Genomic DNA, 21,622 nt, shown 5'->3' with positions numbered 1-21,622 from the left:
TTTTTTTTTTTTTTCTAAAAGATGACCGGTAAGGGGATCTCAACCCTTGGCTTGGTGTTGTCAGCACCATGCTCAGCCAGTGAGCAAACCGGCCATCCCTATATAGGATCCGAACCCATGGCCTTGGTGTTATCAGCACCGCACTCTACCGAGTGAGCCACGGGCCGGCCCCAAGATTGTACATTTTCTAAGTAGGAAAAACAGTGACCCAAATTTTGGGTGATACACCAAATAGTGGCAGAAGCCAGTAAGTTTATAGTTGGACCTTTGATTAGTTTATGGCTATAACGGTTTTGAGAAGCCTGGGGGATTTAAGAGGCATCCTGACAGATGAATTGGGCTATGATTTTGAGGACTGATATTTTAATACCTGAATCATGGAAACCTATACTTGCTGGGAAATCACTATAGGCATTCTCTTCTCTCACTGAGCCTTTTATCTTTTGTCCCTAAGCTTGTGGAAAACTGTGTTTGCCTCCTTCGGAATTTATCATATCAAGTTCACCGGGAGATCCCACAGGCAGAGCGTTACCAAGAGGCACCTCCCAGTGTTGCCAACAATACTGGGCCTCATGCTGCCAGTTGCTTTGGAGCAAAGAAGGGCAAAGGTGAGTCTTGGTTCCTGTTCCTTGCTCTTTAATGTGGGACAGGGAAAGTAAAGAACACTTTTAGCATTAGGTACAAAGTATTTGCCAAACAGTATGGGAGTCTGCCTGGTTGAGGGTGTCTTTTTGCTCTGCTGCTTTCCCTGTGTTGTGTGCTTCATTCAAGATGGTGGTAGTGGTGGTGGTATCAGTTTCAATGACTAGGGAAGTGGAGGACGAGAACCCATCTAATCTGGGGCCTTCTTCCCCATTTGTCCTTTGTGTTTCCTGTGTTTTTCTTTTTTCTGTCTGTGCTTTCCTGCTTATTCGCCCATGATCCTGTTGACATCTTTCTCCTGCATTTTTCTTCCTTCAATTCTCTCCTCTGCTTTCCACCTTGGGTGATGCACTGGAAGATGAGTGGTTCTCCAGAGGTGAGTGGAATCTTTTAAGGCGCTTATCTACCTCTAATTTGCATGTTTTTGTTTTAGCTTCCCTAGTATTTCCCTGCCTAACACTTCCCTGTGGATGCATGTAGGAAAATTCAGTTGGGGAGAAGAGCAGCTTTTTGCTTGTCTGATCTAAATGGCTCATGGCATGCTGTTTCTGGGCAGTGGTTCCTGTTATCAGAACCCAAGACAGTAGCAACAACAGTGGTTATCCTTGTTTTACCTGTTTTCTGCCCTTGTTTCTGAATAGCCCCTGACCACTTTGTCCCTCTTTATGCATCTCCGATCCAAAGATTCTGATTGTATAACGAAAAATGTACCAGGTAGAATCTTTCCTTTCTTAAGATTTTTACCCCTCTTCTCGCCACCCCCCATCCTTTTTTTCATTTCTACAGGGAAAAAACTCACAGAGGATCCAGCAAATGATACAGTAGATTTTCCTAAAAGAACTAGTCCTGCTCGAGGTAAGTTATCTTTTTCTTCTAAGTCTCCAAAAGTCTCATAAACGCAGTCAACAGGTAGGGTATTTGGTAGCCTAAGAGCAGACTTTATGCAATATGTATTTACTGTTCTCTGTTCTCTGACTTATGGATTTGAAGTGATGATAAAAGTATTGAGAAACTCTGTGGTATTATAGCAGTAACTTACAGAGGACTGCTTGTTAAGGTGTTTATTCAGTTTACTTGAGGATATGATAAGGTCCTGATGGTAGACAGTCCAGAGCAGAAACTTAGGTTCCCTAAGTGGACACTACAGTTCTTGGGACTTAAACCTTACTATTATAAGAAGCCTCTTTATCACAGCTTAGATTTTTATATTTATCAATACAGTGAGTCCATAAGTTCACAGCTCTCCAAGGATATAAAAATTTTAAATGTTAAATCTATGATGGGCTAAATATGTTTACTTAGTCATAGTAAAGGTAGAGAGAACGGCTGGGTTAAGTTAGAAATAATTCATTTAGGGTCAGCCTGTAGCTCACTCGGGAGAGTGTGGTCCGGGTTTGGATCCCATATAGGGATGGCCAGTTAGCTCACTGGTTGAGCATGATGCTGACAACACCAAGTCAAAGGTTAAGATCCCCTTACCGGTCATCTTTAAAAAAAAAAAAAAAAAATTCATTTAAAATGAGAAGTCTTTATTTACTTGGATTTTTGGTGGCTGGCTGGTACAAGATAGGGAATCTTTAACCTTGAGTGCTATCAATGAGCTAAATTAATTCCGTGAGTGCTCCTAATAGAACCAAGTCCAAAGTAAGCTGTGGAAGAGAAGAGGCAAGGAGGAAGGAGAAAGAGGAGTTGGATATGATGAGTTGATATCTGTTCTGCTCTTAACATTAATTAATTCTTAAAAAGGCATGGAATCAGGCCTCTGAGTTTGCTGTTAAGTGGGTGGGAAAGTTTAGGGAGCCTAATGGTATAGAAGCATACATCCATCAATCCAGAGTACTAAGGCTATACTCCCAACAGCCAGAACCTGGTTTGTAGGTGTTGATTAACATCCTGTGCCTTCTGCCTTTTCTTGGGCAGGCTATGAGCTCTTATTTCAACCAGAGGTGGTTCGGATATACATCTCGCTCCTCAAGGAGAGCAAGACTCCTGCCATCCTAGAAGCCTCAGCTGGAGCTATCCAGAACTTGTGTGCTGGGCGCTGGACAGTGAGTACCTTTTAGAAAATGGACTTGGAAATGGGAGAACTTTGATAATTAGTTTGCTGCCATTTGTAATCTGTTCCACCTCTTTCCATGTGCTACTTCTAGTACGGTCGATACATTCGTTCTGCTCTGCGTCAAGAGAAGGCTCTTTCTGCCATAGCTGACCTCCTGACCAGTGAACATGAGCGGGTAGTGAAAGCTGCATCTGGAGCACTGAGAAATCTGGCTGTGGATGCTCGCAACAAAGAATTAATTGGTAAGGAATTGAATGCTAATAATTTATTTATTGAAATGATTGAAGGGAAGGACCTAGCCCTCTATAGTTTATGAATCTGAAGATTGGCAGGGGTTATAGTTTAATGGTTCTTGGAAAGATAGGTGACGATTCTTCAAAAATAGAATAATAGTGGGCCGGCCCGGTGGCACACTGCTACAGTGTGCTGCTTGGGAGCGCAGCGGCGCTCCCGCTGAGGGTTCGGATCCCATGTACAGACCTGCCGCTCACTGGCTGAGTGAGGTGCGGGCGCAGCACCGAGGGTTGCGATCCCGTTGCCGGTCCCGGTCCGGTACGGGTGCGACACTGAGGGTTGCGATCCGTTGCCGGTCACGAAAAAAAGACAAAAAGGAAAAAAAAAATAGAATAATAGCTATTATTTAAGGAGCACTTTGTTGTTAGGTACTGTTAAGCACTTCTCTGTGTTTCTATTTAATCCCCAACATTTTACAAAGGTCCATCATTTAATAGGATAAGACAACTGAGGGTCATGGAAGTTAAGTAATTTGCCCAGAGTTAATATAGCTCATTAGGGGTAGACACCAGGCTATTTATTTATTTTTAAAATTCATAATGACCATGTTTGGTGGCTGATTAGAATGCAACCTCGTAACATAATGACTCTTTCTACTGAATTATAATATTTCATACACTGTTTTCAATAGAGTATCTGAAAGGACTGTGTAGCATATTTGATATACAGTATTCACATTGTTTCAGTGTGATTGAGGAAGGAGAGAAGAAATAAAGGCATAAGAAGGACAATAAATCCCTGGTTATTCCAGGTCCTTTGTCCTTTTGTAATGAAGTTGCTTCATATGAACAGTGCCTATATTTGATATGATCAATGCAATTAAGTACAATGTAAGGCTCCTCATGGCCTCTTCTCCCTGCATATGTTCCTTCTGTCTTGCTGCTACAGGTAAACATGCTATTCCTAACTTGGTAAAGAATCTGCCAGGAGGGCAGCAGAACTCCTCTTGGAATTTCTCTGAGGACACTGTGGTCTCTATTTTGAACACCATCAATGAGGTTATTGCTGAGAATTTGGAGGCTGCCAAAAAGCTTCGAGAGACGCAGGGTATTGAGAAGCTGGTGTTGATCAACAAATCAGGGTGAGCTTACCACTTAAAATTATAGCTGGAAGAATTTGAATATGAGGGGGGTGTTATTAGGAAGGAGCTTTCTTCTTTTGCTTTCTAAGGTTATTTCCCCTTATTTTTACATGTGAAGTGTGAAGAGGTATTGCTCTATTTTCCAACTTAATATTGATCCATAAACTGATAACAGATTCTTACATCAATTTTTTTTTTGTGTCACTGTTCAGGACAAAATTTAGGATTGGGTGAAAACTTGGCTTCACCCATTTTTACATTTATATTCTTTAGGTTATTATTAGAGGGAATGGGTTCTAAGCTTCTTTCCTGGTCTTGCATTCAAATTCCATGTGGTGTTACTTTTCTCAAAAGGAACCGCTCAGAAAAAGAAGTTCGAGCAGCAGCACTTGTGTTACAGACAATCTGGGGATATAAGGAACTGCGGAAACCACTGGAGAAAGAAGGATGGAAAAAATCAGATTTTCAGGTAAAATAAGTCTTGAGACCCAGACTTTTACCATTCATTTTTTTTTGGTCCTTGAGTAATTCTTCTTTATTCTCTGGGTTTTTTTTATTTCACTATCAAACTAAGGTATTGTTTTTTTTTTCTGCCGTCTGACCAGTACAAGAATTGAACCCTAGACCTTGGTGTTGTCAGCATCATGCTCTAACCAACTGAGATAACTGGCCAGTCCAAGAAAAATTTTTTTTTTTTTTTTCGCAGCTGGCCATTATGGCCATCTGAACCCGTAACCTTGCTGTTTCAGCACCGTTCTCTAGCCAATTGAGCTAACCACCCAGCCCCTAAGTCTATTTTTAACCCAAGTCTCTTAGTTAATAAAGAAATTACTTGCTTTACTTCTCCTTAAAAGAGTGGTACCTTCAGTCAGTTCATTTGCTATGGAAACAGCTCTGGTCTCCCTCTATGTCATAACATACTGTAAATGCTGGTGGTGATGAAGGATGATGATGACCTTTTTGACTTGTCCTCAAATGTACCATAGCTCTTTGAAGGAGTTTACCATTCTCTGAGATCATGTTTCCTTCTGATAATATGAGCATTTGGAACCTCTAAAATCTCCTGTTCAGGAACACAAATAGAAGCCATAGTATCGTGGTTTATTTATTTACTGCAGGGTATTTATTCACCCTTATGTGTCACCTTTTTATAAGAATTATATTTGGGAACAGGAACTAGATGTTTGTGCTCATTAGGGAATAGTATCTGGGTGAATTCAGTATTCTATAACATCACTGCATTTTATGTTTGCCTCCAGGTGAATCTAAACAATGCTTCTCGAAGCCAGAGCAGTCATTCATATGATGATAGCACTCTCCCTCTTATTGACCGGAACCAAAAATCAGGTACAGTATCCAGGGAGCACACCACTCTCCTTTTAGCCACTTCTACTATTCTTTAAGGGGCTTGCTAGCTAAGAAATAGGATATATATTTATTTTGGAATGAGCTAGTCTTTTAGGGGAGGGGAATAATACTTCACCTCCAGGATTGTAACCTAGAAGTGGGTAATACAGACAACCAGAAAAATAACACAAAAAATCACTTACTTCTATTATCCAGAGATAACCACTACTATTTTGGGTTATAGCTTTTTAAATACTTTTGCCATATGAGCAAACACATTTTCCCCAGGAGATGAGTCATATATTTTGTTTTGTAAATTTTTTCTTTTTCATTTAAAGTGTATATTTTGACCCTTATTATCTTAATGACACTTGGCTTTTGCCTCCATCAGTGGTTCTTGAGGTGTGGTCTGAGAGTCCCGAGAGTATTAACATTTGTACTGATGGCACAGAAGCACAACCCAGGGCAGTGACACCAAACTGAGCGAGTCATTGTAGTCTTCATTGCCATGTACTTAACAGTTTTTTAAAAAGGAGCCATTTTTACTTAAGAATGTACTTGGTGGAGCTGTAAAAATTAATAATTTTATTATGTTTCTACCCTTGAGTATACATCTTTTTAATATGCTGATGAAATAGGGAATACTCATGAAACACTTCTGTTTTATACCAAAGCATGATGGTTATCTTGAGGAAAAGCTGTTGTGTTACTTGAGTTGCTAGTTGGACTATCCACATTTATTTTTTTAATGGAACACCATTTTTTTTTTTTAAAAGATGACCGGTAAGGGGATCTTAACTCTTGGCTTGGTGTTGTCAGCACCAGCGAATCGGCCATCCCTATATAGGATCCGAACCCATGGTCTTGGTGTTATGAGCACCGCACTCTCCTGAGTGAGCCACGGGCCGGCCCTTGGAACACCATTTTTACTTGGAAAAATAACTGACAGACATACTGTGATTATTCAGATGTGGGTATTTGGCAGATTTTCTCAAAAATGAATTCAGTGATCTTATCACTTTGAGGAAAATAACTGACAGTATTTGCTGCCTGAACTTTCAAGTGAAATAATTTTGAAAAACTTGTGTCTGCCATCTTGAGCCTGGTAATTTCCCAATTGGGAAAGGGGGAGGGGGAGAGGGATTAGGGAGAAGTTGGGTGAGGGACACAAAGAATAATTACAATTTGTAATAATGAACATGCTAATATTGATTTGATCATCACATATTGCACACAAATACTGATAGTCAACTCTCTACCCCATAAATATGGATAATAAATTATATTTCAATTAAAAAAAGACTTCTAATGGCATCAGTGGTTATATTAACAAATGTGATTTTTTTTACATTGTGTAATGAAATGTGTTAATGTTTGGAACATCTGCATAACTGTGAACCAGTATTTTGCAAGTAACTATTGCCTGAAGTTTAAGTCTCAGAATCATGCATTTGATCCATTCAAAGTGCAAGACTCAGTTGGTTAGAGTGTGGCCCTGTAACACCAAAGAGCACGGTGTTATAACACTAAGTTCAACGGTTTGGATCCCTGTACCAGCCAGCTACAAAATTTTTTAAAAAAAGTTTCCTTAAAGTGCAAGATGGACCAATGGATTTTAATTTTTCAGACTATGAAGGTATTGTTAGTTTGGTTTCAGATTCTGTATTACTGCTAACCTGTAAGAAACTGCTACTTGTTGTGTTTTAGTGTACTGTCAAAGAAGTATGCCCATGTTTATCTTAAAAGACTTAAAATTCTCCTCCCTTTTCCAACTTCTTATCTGTGTGAGGCTGGGTTTTCTTTATGTACTTCAACCAACATAACATAACATATCACAACAGATTGAATGCAGAAGTTGATATGAGTATTCAGCTATCTTCTATTAAGCAAACTAAAGAAATGTGCAAAAAATATAAAGTAATACTTCTTTATTAAAAATATTTATGATAACATGTAAAAGCGACATAGATATTTTAAATTTCTCAGTATGGTAAATATTAATACATATAACCCGTACCAATGAAAGCTCTTTAGATCCTCATAATCTTTAAGATTGTAAAGGGGCCTTGAGACCAAGTAATTTGAAAACTGCTGGCTTAGACTGAGTTGTTTCTTGTATTGTCTATAGGAAGTGATTGCAGTAAATTCCACGAGGGCTTTGTTCCAGCCACAGAGCTGTGATTAGTGCCTGGAACATAGTGGGTGCTAAGTAAGAATTTGAATGAAGGGAGGGAAGGAGGACAGATCAGAGAGCAATTTTTATTATGTGTATGATTTTGAAGAGTTGGTTTTTGACCTGGATAACTTTCTGACTTCATATAGATAAGAAACCTGATCGGGAAGAAATTCAGATGAGCAATATGGGATCAAACACAAAATCACTAGGTAGGTCATTAATTCCTACCTAAGAATGTGGAGTACTATTTCACTGGGATGAGGAGAGCCGTCTGGTTTTGTAGTTTTTTCTAACACCCTCACCATTTACTGTCCTGCAATAACATTGGCCGGTCATTTCCATTTGCAAACATGTGAGGAAATTTAGTATAACTTGATCTATCCACTTTTTCCACATTTCCACATGCTGAAAGGTTTTCAGAAAATCTTCACATGCCTCCCCTTCATATGCCTACAGAATCAAGTTTGTATCCCTAAACTTACTCTCAGCCCACCTGGTCTACTTGCTATCCTGTCTTTTCACTGCGTATTTTTTTTGATTTTGCTCATATAACACCTCCTACTGGAATGTCCTTTCCATTTGGTTTTCTAAATTGTCTTCATTCCCAAAGGCTTAACTCAGGTCCTTTGGGAATGAACCTTCCTATTACAGCTATTTCACTTTCTCTTAATTCCAGTACCTTTTACAGACAGATCTCATCAGTTTAACTTTATTATCATATTTCATACTCTGATATTACATATACATATTGTCTTTCCTATTAGATTTAAGTTTTTTATTTTTTAAAATTGAAAAATTTTAAGTCAGGGACTGTCAGACTTTAATGCCTTTCTAGAGCATTTGGCAAAGCTTAGTTCCCAACAGAGATGCCTAATTCACACTTATCTGCTTGATATATATTCTACACTGGAGAAAAATGTTATGTTCTGTGTACTTTCTTCACTAGATAACAACTATTCCACACTGAATGAGAGAGGGGACCACAGTAGAACACTGGATCGATCTGGGGATCTAGGCGATATGGAGCCATTGAAGGGAACACCCTTGATGGTAAATGCTCTTTATATACTGTTGTCCATCTAAGATCAGTTCTGTTTTGAAGCCTGCATATTTCGTGAAGTAGAAAAAAAAGTACAGAGAGAAGGATAGCATCCTTTTCTGGTAGGGGTTTTCAGGAAAAGGTAGGGGGTTTGACTCATTTTGGGATTTCTTGGGCCATTATTCTGCAGTGATTGAGATGGGAGAAGGAAGTCTGTAAACGTGTTACTGATGTGACTAATACTAACTGATCTGTTTGCATACTTGACCTGCTTCCTGTCCCTGCCTGTTTTTGAACATTTTGCCCTTCTCTTACTATTATCTTTTTTCGTTTGAGTTTACAAATTTTGGGATTTTCCCTAGGTTTAGCACACACTCAGGTTCCTATATCTTGACTCTCATACTAACAAATTGCATGTGTTCACAGCAGGACGAGGGGCAGGAATCTCTGGAGGAAGAGTTGGATGTGTTGGTTTTGGATGATGAGGGGGACCAAGTGTCTTACCCTCCCATGGTATGTCCTCCAGTCACCCCCAAGATTGTCCTTGAGGAAGGAGGCCCATGTGTGCCAGCATTTTGCCAATCATGCTGATCTGATCAGGCCAGAGACACTGGTCTCAGCCATGTGGGGCTTGCGGGGGATTCTGCTTCTGTGATTAGTACCCTTTAAGAGGCCGGGATGTGCAGCTGGTGATCTGATTCTCCATTACGTGCTGCTTTCCTTCCTTCAGATTTGCTCAGCTGTCTTTTTTTGAGTCTCCTATTCCCAATGCTGTTAACATCCTCTCTTTTTCTTTTTTCCCCACAGCAGAAGATTTAACACCGCTATCTCCGCTCCGTGTGGGCTTATAATATATGTACTTTTATTTTTTGGTGGTGAAATGGACTGATGATTTTTCTCTTTCTTCGCTGGACTATTGTGCCAACTGCCAGGCTGCCTCCTGCCCGTATAGCCCTAAGTGGCTGCCTTCTTTCCATCCGTTCCCAACTTCTTCCAGTGAAGTTTAATTAGCCTACCCCTCCCTTCCAACCCATTCCCTCCGATTTCTCTCAAGAAGCCTGACTCAGTTATTTGCATATCTTGAGAAACTGCTGCAGATCAGCTCTTTTTGCCAGCTCTGCCTGGAACTCTTGTCCTTGAGTGGAGGAAGGGAGAGAGTGGGACTCTTCACTGGAAGCTGTGGGAAGAATTGGAAGTTACATGCTGTATATGCAGTGTCCAGCAATCTGATAAACTGATGATTCTTGATCAAGATTTTTTTCCTGATGGGGAAGGGACTTTTTATTTTTTTTGGAGAAGGGAAAGTGTGAGCTTTTCCCTTATTCCTAATGGCTATTTTTGAAGCAAGGAAGGTGGCAACATTGGCACATTCCACCTGGCAAGGGCCCTTGAGTAAGTGAAGGTCTCCTAGAACTGTGATTAAGAAGCCTTGCCCTCCTCATCTCCGAGGCAGGGACCATCAAGGACCTACAGAATCCATCTCTTCTACAAGCCTCATGCCAACCTTGGGCTGCTGCCACTGCCCTTTATTGAGGCTGTCCTTAACCCTCCTCTCCCACCCTGTGATATGTCTGCTGACTTGGCTTGGCCATTTGTGAGAGGCTGTAGAAAGAGGAGAATGTCAAGGAAGACCTTTTGGTTGAGAAGGTGCAGAAAGACGTCTTTTGGGAAGAAGAGGAACCTCTAGGAAGAACTAGTAGGAATGTACATGAAGTGGTTAGTCTAAAACTGGCAGGAAGCTTCAAAGCTGGCTTCCCCCCTGCCCTGTTTTTCCTTTTTTTTACCCTTATAAGTCTGTCCTCACCTACCTTTGCCCTGGATTGGGTGGCCAATGAAAGGACTTGATGTACATAACTCCTATCCCCTTTACCCTTGTAAGGTGGGGATTACCCCTGGCGTTGCCTCTTCTTTGTGCCTTTGGCCTGGGGTGCATCTCCTTCTTCCCTTCCATGTGCCTTTCTTTGCCCCTGCAGTCTCATTTCTCATGATTTTGCAAATTATATTTTGTTGCTTTCTTACCCACTATTGGCCCTAAATAGCAGAAAGGAGGAGAGGTGACCTAGAGAACCTCAGATTCTCCACTGGGGATTGGTGTAGCTCCTGCTTTTAACCACAGCAAGCCTTTGCTCAACAGCATGAGGTTGGTGGGAGGAGTGAGTGGTGTGACTCTTACTCCTTAGTTGCCCAGAATTTACCATTATCTCTGAAGGGGTTATAGGGATGTCCTCTCTCCCTAATTCTCTCCCTCCTCGACAGAACTGTCTCTCCTCATTTTAGTGTATGTTAGCAGGTTGGGCTAGAGGAATCAGCTGCTATGTGGGTTAATTATTATTATTATTTTTAACCCTTTTCCTTATTTACCTTCTACTCCCCTTAATCTAAAAGCTCTGTTCAATGCAACTGGAATTCTTTATCCCTCTCTTCCCCTTCCCTTATATATTGAGGCTATGGGGTAGGAGAAAAGTGCACAACCCACCACCCCCATTCCCCATGCATTAAAATTCCTTATTTGCCTTTTTCCCCTCTCCCATTTCTTCCCACTCCCATTTCTTCCCACTCGCATTCACCTTTTCTGGCAAAAAGGAGCCTTTTGCTCTCTATGACCCTAAGAGCACACTGCACAGGGGAAATTGTCCCCATCCAGACCTGGCTCCACTCTTGGTTCTCTTGTCCTCCTCTGCTCTTTTCCTGGTGCTCTTTTTTCTTGGTGGGGTGTGGGTAATAGAACAGCCATGGGCTTTTGGGGACCTTTAACTTTTTTTTTTTTCTCTTTCATTTATAAAAACACTAAACATTCAATTCCAGAGAACCAAAAATCCCACCTTCCCACCGAACACTACTAAGGGGCATGTCTTCTGCTCCATATCTTTTCTCTTTTACTTTCTCTCTTGTTAATGCTTTTAAAAACAAATGAGTTTTTTATATAAATAAAGTTTTTAAAGTGTGTATGTGGGGGGTCTGTGTCATTTCTTCAGTTCAAGCTATATTTCTTCCCTCCTTTTCATCTTGGTTACTTCTTTATGTATCAATGTCCTTTCTTTTCAGAGCAACCAGAAAGAGGTTATACTGGGATGGATTCATTTTGAGCTCAGCCTCAACTCTTCTCAAGCAACATTCTTTTTAATTATAGGCGAAACATTTTTTCCTTTGAAGATTCTTAAAAATTAAATATAATTAAATTGGCTGAGGTAGAGCTTTGGGAGCTTATTGCTAACTTACTTAGAGATAGGAAACTGAAGTGTAAAGAATTAATGACTTCCTTAGTCACTGGGATTCTTTTGCAACTTTTGACAAAACTAACATTGAATAAAGCCCACTGCAATACATGGCCCTCTTGAACATAGCACCTATGAGTAGAAGATCAGAAGCTATGATCCCCAATTGCCATCCTAATAGATATGAAAATATAGAATTAAAAGGCCCATGTAGATGCGTACTGATCACTGGGCCATAATGTTCCTCAGGCTGTACGCAATCATTTAATTATAAGATAATAGGCAGGCCTATTTATTTGACAGGCGTATTATTTGGTAGGACACAAAGGATGTCCTACCACGTAATATGTGAGTGGGTAGCAAGTACTTGCTGGATTACCAGGGATTGACTTTACTACAGAGGCCAAGGATTAAGACCTATGGAAAATACTTATTTTTCTGGGGCCCTTATGTCCTGTCATGTAATTAAAAGACTTAAGAGAATTTATATAAAATGCATTCTGTATGCCCAAATCTTTAGATTAAAATTACATAGCTGCTCCTGATGATGGTCCTGTCTTGTTTTGCTGAACTAGGACTTGGGTTTGAAAATTTTCTTGGGCTAGTGAGATCAGGAAATCTAAGCATTGTAGTTGTTAATCTTTTAAGGCTCGGCTTGTGTCTGACAAATGTAGTATTAGTCCAGAAGGATGACACACAAAGCCAAAAAGCTATTAGAGTTTGCTTGTCTAAGAGGTTTGGAAGTCCCCCTTGAGATGGTTCTATCAACAGAAAAACCTGGCTACTGGTCAGTAGACTTTTATTTCTCTGTTACAGTCTTTATTATTCACTGGCATTAAGCTAGATACAAACTCTGCTCTTGTTCCTAGATTGGTCCATTTGTTTTCTCTTTTTCAATAAATATATGCCAAGGGTTGTAGAGGTTAGGTTTAAACTAGAGAATGAAACAAGGATCCTTTCTCAAAGTTTGCAATCCATGAGAATGCTATGTAGCTAGGGTTCATGATATTCTAAAAACATTTCTTGTCTCTGTGTCCTTATCTAAAATGAGCCTAAATTTTAAATAGAGTGATCTGTGAAGGCTCTATATCTCCTAATAAATGATTTAGTAATGCTTTTGAAGTCTCTTGATATCACTTGCTCACGTTAACTTTAGGAATCCTTTGGATTTTGTCAAGATTTTCCCACATACTCCCAGATCCTTTAGAGCCAGAGTTTTTCTGGAAGTGGCTAAAGATTATGGTCAATCACTTACTGCCTCAACAACGCTAGTGAACATGTTTGTAAGAAAGTTGGTTTAATGAGTCTTGCTGTGACAAACTTTCTATCACAGCTCAAATCTATGACCTCATTTGGCCACTTGTTCTTTCTTGCTGAACTACAAACTGGAAACATCTCACCCAGGAAGAACTAAAGACTAGTCTTTCTTTATCATTCTCTCTCATTTTGTCTTTTTTTTTTTTTTTTTTTTATCTGAAGTAAAGACAGTTATTGGTATTTTCACAGAGTTATAGACCAAGTAGACCTAGCCTTATAGATCTGAACAAGTACATAAGAGTTACCTGGGACACTAGTTGAAAATGTGGATTCCCGTGCTCCATTTTCAAAAGTTGATTCAATAGGTGGGACTCAGGAAACTGAAATCTTAGTAATTCAACTGGGTTGTGATGTATGTGGTCACTATGTACATGCAACTAGAGACACTAGTGACTCGCTCAAAGTGGAATCCAGGATAACTGGCTCTAACTCCACTGGCAGTAATACTAATTTCATGGTAGGTGTAGTTAATGTGGTGCTGTCACCACTGTTTTACAAGAATACAGAGGATACAATGTTGTTCTCAAAGGAATGAATTGTTCACAGTTGAACTTGAGGTAATAGTAAGTGACAGGCCGGTGTGTGGCATCTGGGTAGGAGAAACTTCTTATCATTCAAATCTTGTAGGTAATGCCCAGACTGCTGAGGGTGGAAGTTAGCCCTTCATATGGGGCCCTCTGGGCATAGAAACTCCCCTGGAATGGCTGACTTTGAAGTGTCTCTTCTGGCTACAAACAGTACCTCAACCGGGGAGCAAGTGGCCCCATTGGCCAAAGCCAAGGAGGCCACGTTTGGAAACTGAGTCACTCCAGAGAGAGAACCTGCCTCAAGAAAGCACAAAAAAGTAAGAAACATGATATTGTTAGGAGCAAATTTTTCTCATACAACTTTCGACTTTCCTATTGTCTAACTGTGTCACTTAATGCATTAGTTCTTCAGTTGATCCTCCCAGAACTTAGGGGCAGACATGGATGGAGAGAAAGCTGGAGGAAGTGAGGTAGGAAAAGCATCAATGAAAACAATCATTCTGATCTGTCTGCATCATTGTAACCTGACTTATGTTTTTCTCTTTTTATGTATTATGAAATGACCAGGACCAGCTACCTATGAATGGAGTAAGTCAAGAGCCTTGCACTTGCTGCTGTAATTGTAGGAGCTATAGTCACTATTGTAAGCATGTGGTAACTGGCTTTTTAAAAAAAATTTAACTGAGAAAAAAAATGCTACATTTCTCTCCATATACATCCCTGTCTTCATTGTTGAAAAGGACAGGTTCTTCCACTTTTACTGGAGACACAAAGGGTTTACTACCTTGCTGTTCTTCCCCAGTATCTAGTGCTAATAGACAGATAGTCTGAATGCCATAAGGCATTTGTGCCTGAAGAAAAGAAAAAGAAATATAGGATATCTGTGGTGATGTTCCAGTCATTTCTTATCCATTTCTTGTCTTCACATCAATCCTTTTTTTTTTTTTTTCCCCCTTCACCTTTAAGTCACACTTAACCTTGGTGTTTTTACAACTCAATCTGTTGTCAGAATCAGGGCAGAGAGAGTACAGAGTGTTTATTTGGAACGAATTCAGTTTCTGGTTTTGGCAGTATGGTAGATTAGATACTCTGAAAAGTCCTTTCAGTAGAAGCAACTAAGATACTGGGTAAATATATTTATAAAATATACTTTAAAACACATTGCTGAGCAGACACAAAAGTAATGAATCCACACATCTTCAAAATGAAGCAAAAGCTAGAATCCTAGGAAGTAAGTGCTAAAGCCAGCTTTTACTTAGCTTTTGCCAGACTCAGTAGACCTTAACCTTCTACTTCAGTGAGTATGGGAATAAGGAAATGAATCTAGCAGGTTCCCACGTAAAACTGGATACCCTCAGTGTAAAGGTGAACAAGAAATAAACACTCCATGGAGGGAGGGGGGCAGCAAGGAACTTATTTCTCTCAACCTTGGTGCTAAAGAGAAGGAAAAGTATGTAGAGTATCTTCCCCGAGAATTCATAACAAGATGACCTGTGTGTTTTTAGTCCAAATTTAGGCTAACTATGTTATCCAAAAACATCTTAAGTGAGGAATTTGGTGGTACTTGATAATAACTCCCACTGGTTTCCAGAAGCAAATGCAATTTCTCTAAGACCGCCAAACAATTCCCATAGATAAACTTCCAAGGCAAATGAGCAACTTTGCTCAAAAATTATAAAATGCACAAAGGCGGCACCATGAGTGAACATGGGGACAAACAGAAGCTAATCCTTAAGTACTTCAGATGTTGGCACTGTCACATAGAATATACTGAAATAAATTGAATGAACTAAAACAAGTTTGTAAATGAGAGATAACAACCCAGTAGATCTGGGGGGAAAAGACCCTTTGAATTAGAAATGAAAAATACAAATTTGAAATAATTTAATGTGTGGGTTAGATAGATTAGACAAACTGAAGGGTGATTAGTGAATTGGAAGATAGTTCTCAAGAAATTATCCAGAATACACTCCAGGTAAGGAGGAGAAGGAAGAATGGAAAATGGGCAAGAAGCTGAGATTTGGACAATGGAGTGAAAACATCTAATGTACATTATTAGAAGCTTTAGGAGGAAAACATAAGAAGAGGCACTATTTAAAGAGATAATGGCTGATAAAATTTTCAGATTTCGTGAAAGGCACCAAACCTCAGGTATAAGCCCAACAAATCCCAAGCAAGATCAAACAACTCACCTGGAAACATCAAGCTGAGATGCAGAAAACCAGAGAAAAGATTTTAGGCAGCTAAAGAGAAAATACAGACTACCTGTAGAAAACAGCCCCAATGAGTGAATTTTCAGCATCAACAATGAAAGCCAGGAAACAATGAAATAATAAGAACCATTATGGGAAGCTTACACTCTGAAATGTTTTAAAGAAAAGGCTAACAGGGCTGGCTGGTTAGCTCAGTTGGTTAGAGTGTGGTGCTGTTAACACCAGGGTCCAGGATTTGATCCCTGTACCAGCCAACTGCGACCCCTCCCTTCAAAAAAGAAAGGGCTAATAAAAACATTTTGCAGAGTTTCCAGTCACTAAAGGGTGTCCTTGGAGCAGAAGGAAAATGATCTCAGAAAATCAGACCAAGAAGGAACACTGAACAAAGGTTGGTAAATAAAGTTGGTAAAAGTAAGGCATTACATACGGTGTAAAAGCCATATGTAATTTGTGGGAAGGGAATATAGGCCAGAATTAAAATACTGGACAACAGTAGCATGTAAATTGAAGGGATTATTGAAATACTTTAATGTTCAGTTACTTTTATTCAAGAGGAAAGTAAAGATACTGATCATCTTAAGACTTTTGTGAAACTAAGTACAGCCATCCCTTTGTATCCATGGGGGATTGCTTCCAGGATCCCCTGTGGGTACCTGAATCTACAGATGCTCAAGTCCCTGAAATAAAGTAGTATTTGCATATAACCTATGCACGTCCTACATGTACTTTAATCATTTCTAGATTACTTATAATACCTAATACAATGTAAATGCTATGTAAACAGTTGTGTTTAGGGAATAATGACAGAAAAAAGTCTGTACATGTTCGATACAAATGCAATTTTTTCTCCTGAATATTTTCAATTTGTGGTTGGCCGAATCCGTGGATGTGGAACCCACGATATAGAGGGTCAACTGTGTACATATTAGCTAGAATAACCACTAAAGAGTAGACACAGAGCATGTAACTTCCAAACAGAGAAATTCAAAGGAAGATGGGAGGAGTTAATAACTGGTGCTACATCTGACAGAACGAGCTGAGCTCCTAGGGCAGTGGTCATAGCAGATGGAGTAGCGCCTACCTCTGTATCAGCACTGGGATAGGGCATCTGGCAAGAAGTAGATGTGTGCACAAAAAAGCAGAGTGAAGAACTAGAGTAGGGACAAAGGGAATGTGTCCAAGGCAATTTTGATTAAAGCAAAGTTAATAATTTAAATAAGATTTTGCTGGCTGATATGTAAGTTGTTCAGCCTGCAGAAGGTCAGGAGAGAATACACATATCTTGCTGACTAAATTGCTGACTTAGTCTTGTCTGAGTTAGCCTCACCATATCCTATAATAGGGCTTGACCCAGAATAGGGCTGGACTAAAGCTGGAGACTGCCTTTTGACATGAGGGAGATGTAATTTTTTTAAAGGTTATACTGGTTTTAGAGTAGGAGAGGTCAAGGAGGAGTATAGGGCTGTTCAAGCTCATCGCTAGGTCATCAGTCATTTCCTGGGCTCCAAGAAGGGCTTTCTCAGGGACATTGATTCAAATTTTAGATTTTTGGTATGTCACCATATCACACATTTTCAGTAGACATTTCTGTTTCCTTTGTGATACATTTAAAGTATATACCAGTGATGCAAAGTATAGATTTTATGTGGGATCAAGACTTGCTATCTAATGTCTTATTCACACACTTATTGCTTCAATCATTTATTTCTTTTCTCTTTATTGGGTTTAGTGCTTCTGAAATCTAGCTCATAGAATTTTGAGATAATTCAGAATGATAATGTATATAAAATTACTCAGCACTAAGCTCAGGTTCTGGAACCAGACCGCCTGAGTATAGCTCCTTACTCTGCTACTTAACTGTGTGACCTTGGGCACATGTCTTAAGCTTTTGGTGCCTTTCATTATGGGAATAACAATACACACACATTGTGAAGATTAAATGAGATAATGAATGTAATTGCACTTAGAACAGTACCTGGCACATAGTAAGTATATTGTTGTATCTATCACCAGGTACCTCTACATACATGTATGTATAATTTATATCTATATTTAGTTATGTGATCGCTCAATTATTGTATCCAACTACTTCAGGGATGATTTCAAGGACAACCCAATGTAACAAGCAAATGGTATACCTGTCCAGCCCCTGGATTAGGAAAAGAGAGCATTACTCATTTGGGGCGTACATATGCATCTTTGGTCCAGGATCTGTTCTAGGTGCTTAAGTGTCAGGACTTTTAGAAATGATCCTTGCAGGAATTAATGTTAAGGGCTTAGAGGTTACTTTGTGGCATGCCCAGAGAAGCATCCATTAAGTCTGGTAGTGCTTGTGACAACACATAGATTTCTCTAAACTGGGATGGGAAAAGACTTCCTCACAAGATACCAAGGGTTTTCTGTATAAATCCTTGAGAGATAAAGAAGTAATATTCATGCAGAGCCCATGAGAGATATGGAGGGATTTAATTGAAAGAATGAATAAAAAGCTACATATATTTGTTAAATACCTCGCTATGTGGTAGGCCCTATACTGGTGATAGAGATGTTGTGGTGACCACAGGTCCTTGTTCTCAAGGAATGTGTGGTAAATTACTCAATGTGAGAGCAAAGAGTTTTAAGCAGTCAAGTCACCAGATCACTAGCTATAAAGAATAGTATGGAGGGGAAAAGACTGTCTAACCAGTTAGAGGAAGCTGCAAACTTCTACACAGGAGATAATCGTGGCTTAGACTAGATTCTAGTGTAGAGAGAAAAACTGATCAACTTCAGATCTTTTAGTAATGATGATATCTAATACTAAGTGCTTACTATTTGTAAGACATTATTCTAAGTACTCGTACTCTGAATAAATTGACATTTAATCTTCACATCGGCCTATATGAAGGGAAATTACATAAACATGTTATAAAATATTTTGGAGCTAAGCTTTTTGCTAAGCACATGTATTGTTTAATATTCAACACAATTCTATGATTATCCCCATCTTACAGATGAAGAAATTAAATCTTACAGCAATTGAGTAACTTGCTTTAGGTTACACTCAGGTGCAAAGGTCAGACTTTGATCAGATTTGTTTGATTCTAAATACTATGTTTTCTAAACTACTAACCTAGATTGCTTCAGATACTTAACAGGTAGAATTGGCAGAACACAAGGTTGGGGAAGAGTTAAGGATGATTTCCTGGTGTCTGGTCAGCCACAGATTGAGATAGGAAACAGGGATGAGCAGGAGGATGGGTTGGAAAAGAAAAGTTTAGTTACAAATAAAGTGTTTGAGGTGACTGAGAAACACTGAAGTAAAAGTATTCAATGAGCAGTTGGATATGTGGGGCTAGAACTCGAGAGACCTGAATTATAGATATAGATTTGGCAATCGATCTATAGGTTGTACTTTAAGCTATGGGAATATATAAGTTGCCCCAGGAAGTATTAGCATGAGAAAAGTGGAGGGTTTAGATTCAAACCCTGGTGGCACATAAATATTGAATAAGGGAAAGGAGAGCCTGAAAAACTAGGGAGCTGTCTGGCTTAGGAGACCTTTCTTTTCTTTTTAAAGAAGGCTGCATGGCTTCTCAGTGCAAAATGGGCAATAGTTGAGATTCTTCCTACTATCAGGCCTGTGTCTGATTGTCCTATTCTCCCTACTCTTCTCTTCTTTCCCCCTTGATCCCTCTTTTTGCTTTCCTTTTCATTTCTCTTCCACTAGGTCTCTAGTTGCTGTCCCTCCAGACCTATACTAGCAGGCAACCTCTCAAGAATCACAGATCTCTGGTTTTACGTGTAACTGCTCCTAAGTCTGTCCTTCTAAGAGTGGTGAGCAGAGCCATATTCCACCTTGTGACTTACTGAGGGAAGCCACTTCATGTGAGGTTGACCCTGTCTCTGCAGAGTGGAGATTTCCAGCTCATTCAGGATAGTCCTGAGTCCTGGAGGACTAGCAGGACTGACCCAGGAACCCACATCCCTTTTACTCTTTACATTTCTGTTCCTTACCCTGTAGCTCACCCTGATTCCAACAGACCTATCGCCACATCAACCCAGGTTTTCAGGGGTCAAGTGAGACCAAGTACAGGCTGGGAACTTGTCCTTACGGAGCAGTTCTCCACGTATAATGCAAGTAAAACACTAAGCGCAGAGCATAGTAGGTGCTGAACATATGAATACATGGTAACCGCCTGTGATACAAGAGATAATGGATGGGTCCCCTCTGCTGGCAGAGCCAGTCACCAGCTAGGAGTCTCCACCTCTTGCAAGAGGGCTGCACCTTTAGCACACACCTCAAACCCACCCTGCCTCATATATTGGTTATTTTAAAAAATCTTGGTTTAAATTATAAGAGCCTATATAACTTTTTACAAAATTTTATACAGCAGATTATAAAATTAAAATTCCTCCTTTTATGTCACTCCCTAGGGATAACTACTGTTAACTGCTTGTTGCATATCCTTCCAGATATCTTTCTCTATGTGCTTATATAGCATAGACTTATTTCTAATGGAATGAATTTATGCATGCTATACATATTTTGCAATTTGTTTTTTCCCATAAAAATATGTCATGGACATCTTTCTACTCTACTGCTTACTATCTTATTTTCCTCATGATTGTCTATTACCATTGTAAATCTGTGCCATAATTTTATTTAGACCTGGTACCTTCCTGCTTCTGGGCTACCTTTTTATGACCAGCATGGAACCCTATAGGCCACTTCCTCAGGAGACCTTTCTCCCAGTATGGAACTTAGCCCAGAGACCATGATCTTGTGGTTAGGATGAGCAGATAGTGTGGTCACTCTGCCCACCTCTCTCTAGATGGTTCAGACTATCAACCCCCTCTCTTGACTTCAGAGGATTTGGAAATATGTTTCCTACTGCTCTGTTCCCCTGGGTAGATATGCTAAGCATCCAACCCTTCCCTTCCCTCAGAACATGCGACGGGGATTTTTGGCTTTTTAAACTCATATTTTATTTGAAGATAGGGGTTGCTCTGCCTGCCATCCCAGCCCTCATGGTCCTGGCACTGAGTGAAGTGAGTGCAGAGATAGGAAGGGGGATGCATTTGGCTTTGAGGCCTAGCCAGCCATTTGAAGGCTACACTTGCTTCTAATTTGTTTCTGATGGATTCCTAGGACAGACCCCGGCTCCACCTGATTTTCACCTATCTTCGTACTTTTGAGAAGTGAGGCCCCAAGCTCTCCTCTCTGGGCCTGGTTAATGTCTCACTGTGGACACTTGGTAACTCAGCTCTAACTCCACCTTTACTTCATGTAGAGTGTCTTGAATTGGTCTTCCAGTGATGGTTACCTTGTTGCCAGTTGCTTTGTAACCCACGTTATACATAGTGTCACTTAAGTGAAACTGACTTTTCTTAAGTGAAACCCTGTCTTCATTAGTATTTCATTCATCCTGCAAAAATTTGTTCAATAATTACTTTGTACAATGCTAGGGCCTGAGACTATTTCTGTCTTTGTGGAGCTCCAATTCCACGAATGGAGGCAGTAAATTAATGAGTTAATGAGGTAAACATTATTATAATGATACCTTCTTAAGACTTTGCCAGGGACTCTGCCAAGAGGGAGGGCAAGGCTTCACTGAGGTGGTAGATTGGTTTCCAAGGATAATTAGGATCCTGCCAGTTGGAGAAAATGTGAAGTTAGAAATCAGCTGGAATGATGTACAAAAGTACAGAGGCGGGAAAAGAATATGGTTC

The 21,622-nt window shown here is 39.9% G+C and overlaps 1 protein-coding gene across 2 annotated transcripts in view; it reads left to right on the top strand.

Moving 5' to 3' along the window:
• Nucleotides 1–12,398, top strand: part of CTNND1 (catenin (cadherin-associated protein), delta 1) — a 48,146-nt gene extending 35,748 nt beyond the window's left edge. The window contains exons 10-20 of one of the 2 annotated variants that reach the window (XM_008579918.1): nucleotides 455–608; nucleotides 1,001–1,018; nucleotides 1,429–1,497; nucleotides 2,563–2,690; nucleotides 2,793–2,943; nucleotides 3,884–4,076; nucleotides 4,431–4,545; nucleotides 5,336–5,423; nucleotides 7,746–7,808; nucleotides 8,546–8,649; nucleotides 9,446–12,398. In XM_008579918.1, coding sequence (XP_008578140.1) covers nucleotides 455–608; nucleotides 1,001–1,018; nucleotides 1,429–1,497; nucleotides 2,563–2,690; nucleotides 2,793–2,943; nucleotides 3,884–4,076; nucleotides 4,431–4,545; nucleotides 5,336–5,423; nucleotides 7,746–7,808; nucleotides 8,546–8,649; nucleotides 9,446–9,457 — 1,095 coding nt within the window. In that variant the 3' untranslated portion in view covers nucleotides 9,458–12,398. The remainder of the gene's footprint in view (nucleotides 1–454; nucleotides 609–1,000; nucleotides 1,019–1,428; nucleotides 1,498–2,562; nucleotides 2,691–2,792; nucleotides 2,944–3,883; nucleotides 4,077–4,430; nucleotides 4,546–5,335; nucleotides 5,424–7,745; nucleotides 7,809–8,545; nucleotides 8,650–9,445) is intronic. The other variant, XM_008579919.1, reaches the window with a different exon arrangement.
• The last annotated feature ends 9,224 nt before the right edge of the window (nucleotides 12,399–21,622 follow it).

Source organism: Galeopterus variegatus, unplaced genomic scaffold (assembly GCF_000696425.1).
Source record: "Galeopterus variegatus unplaced genomic scaffold, G_variegatus-3.0.2 Scaffold1983, whole genome shotgun sequence".
Classification (NCBI taxonomy): Eukaryota; Metazoa; Chordata; class Mammalia; order Dermoptera; family Cynocephalidae; genus Galeopterus; species Galeopterus variegatus.
Note: the sequence above shows the minus strand (reverse complement) of the source record. Positions and strands in the feature narration are given on the sequence as shown.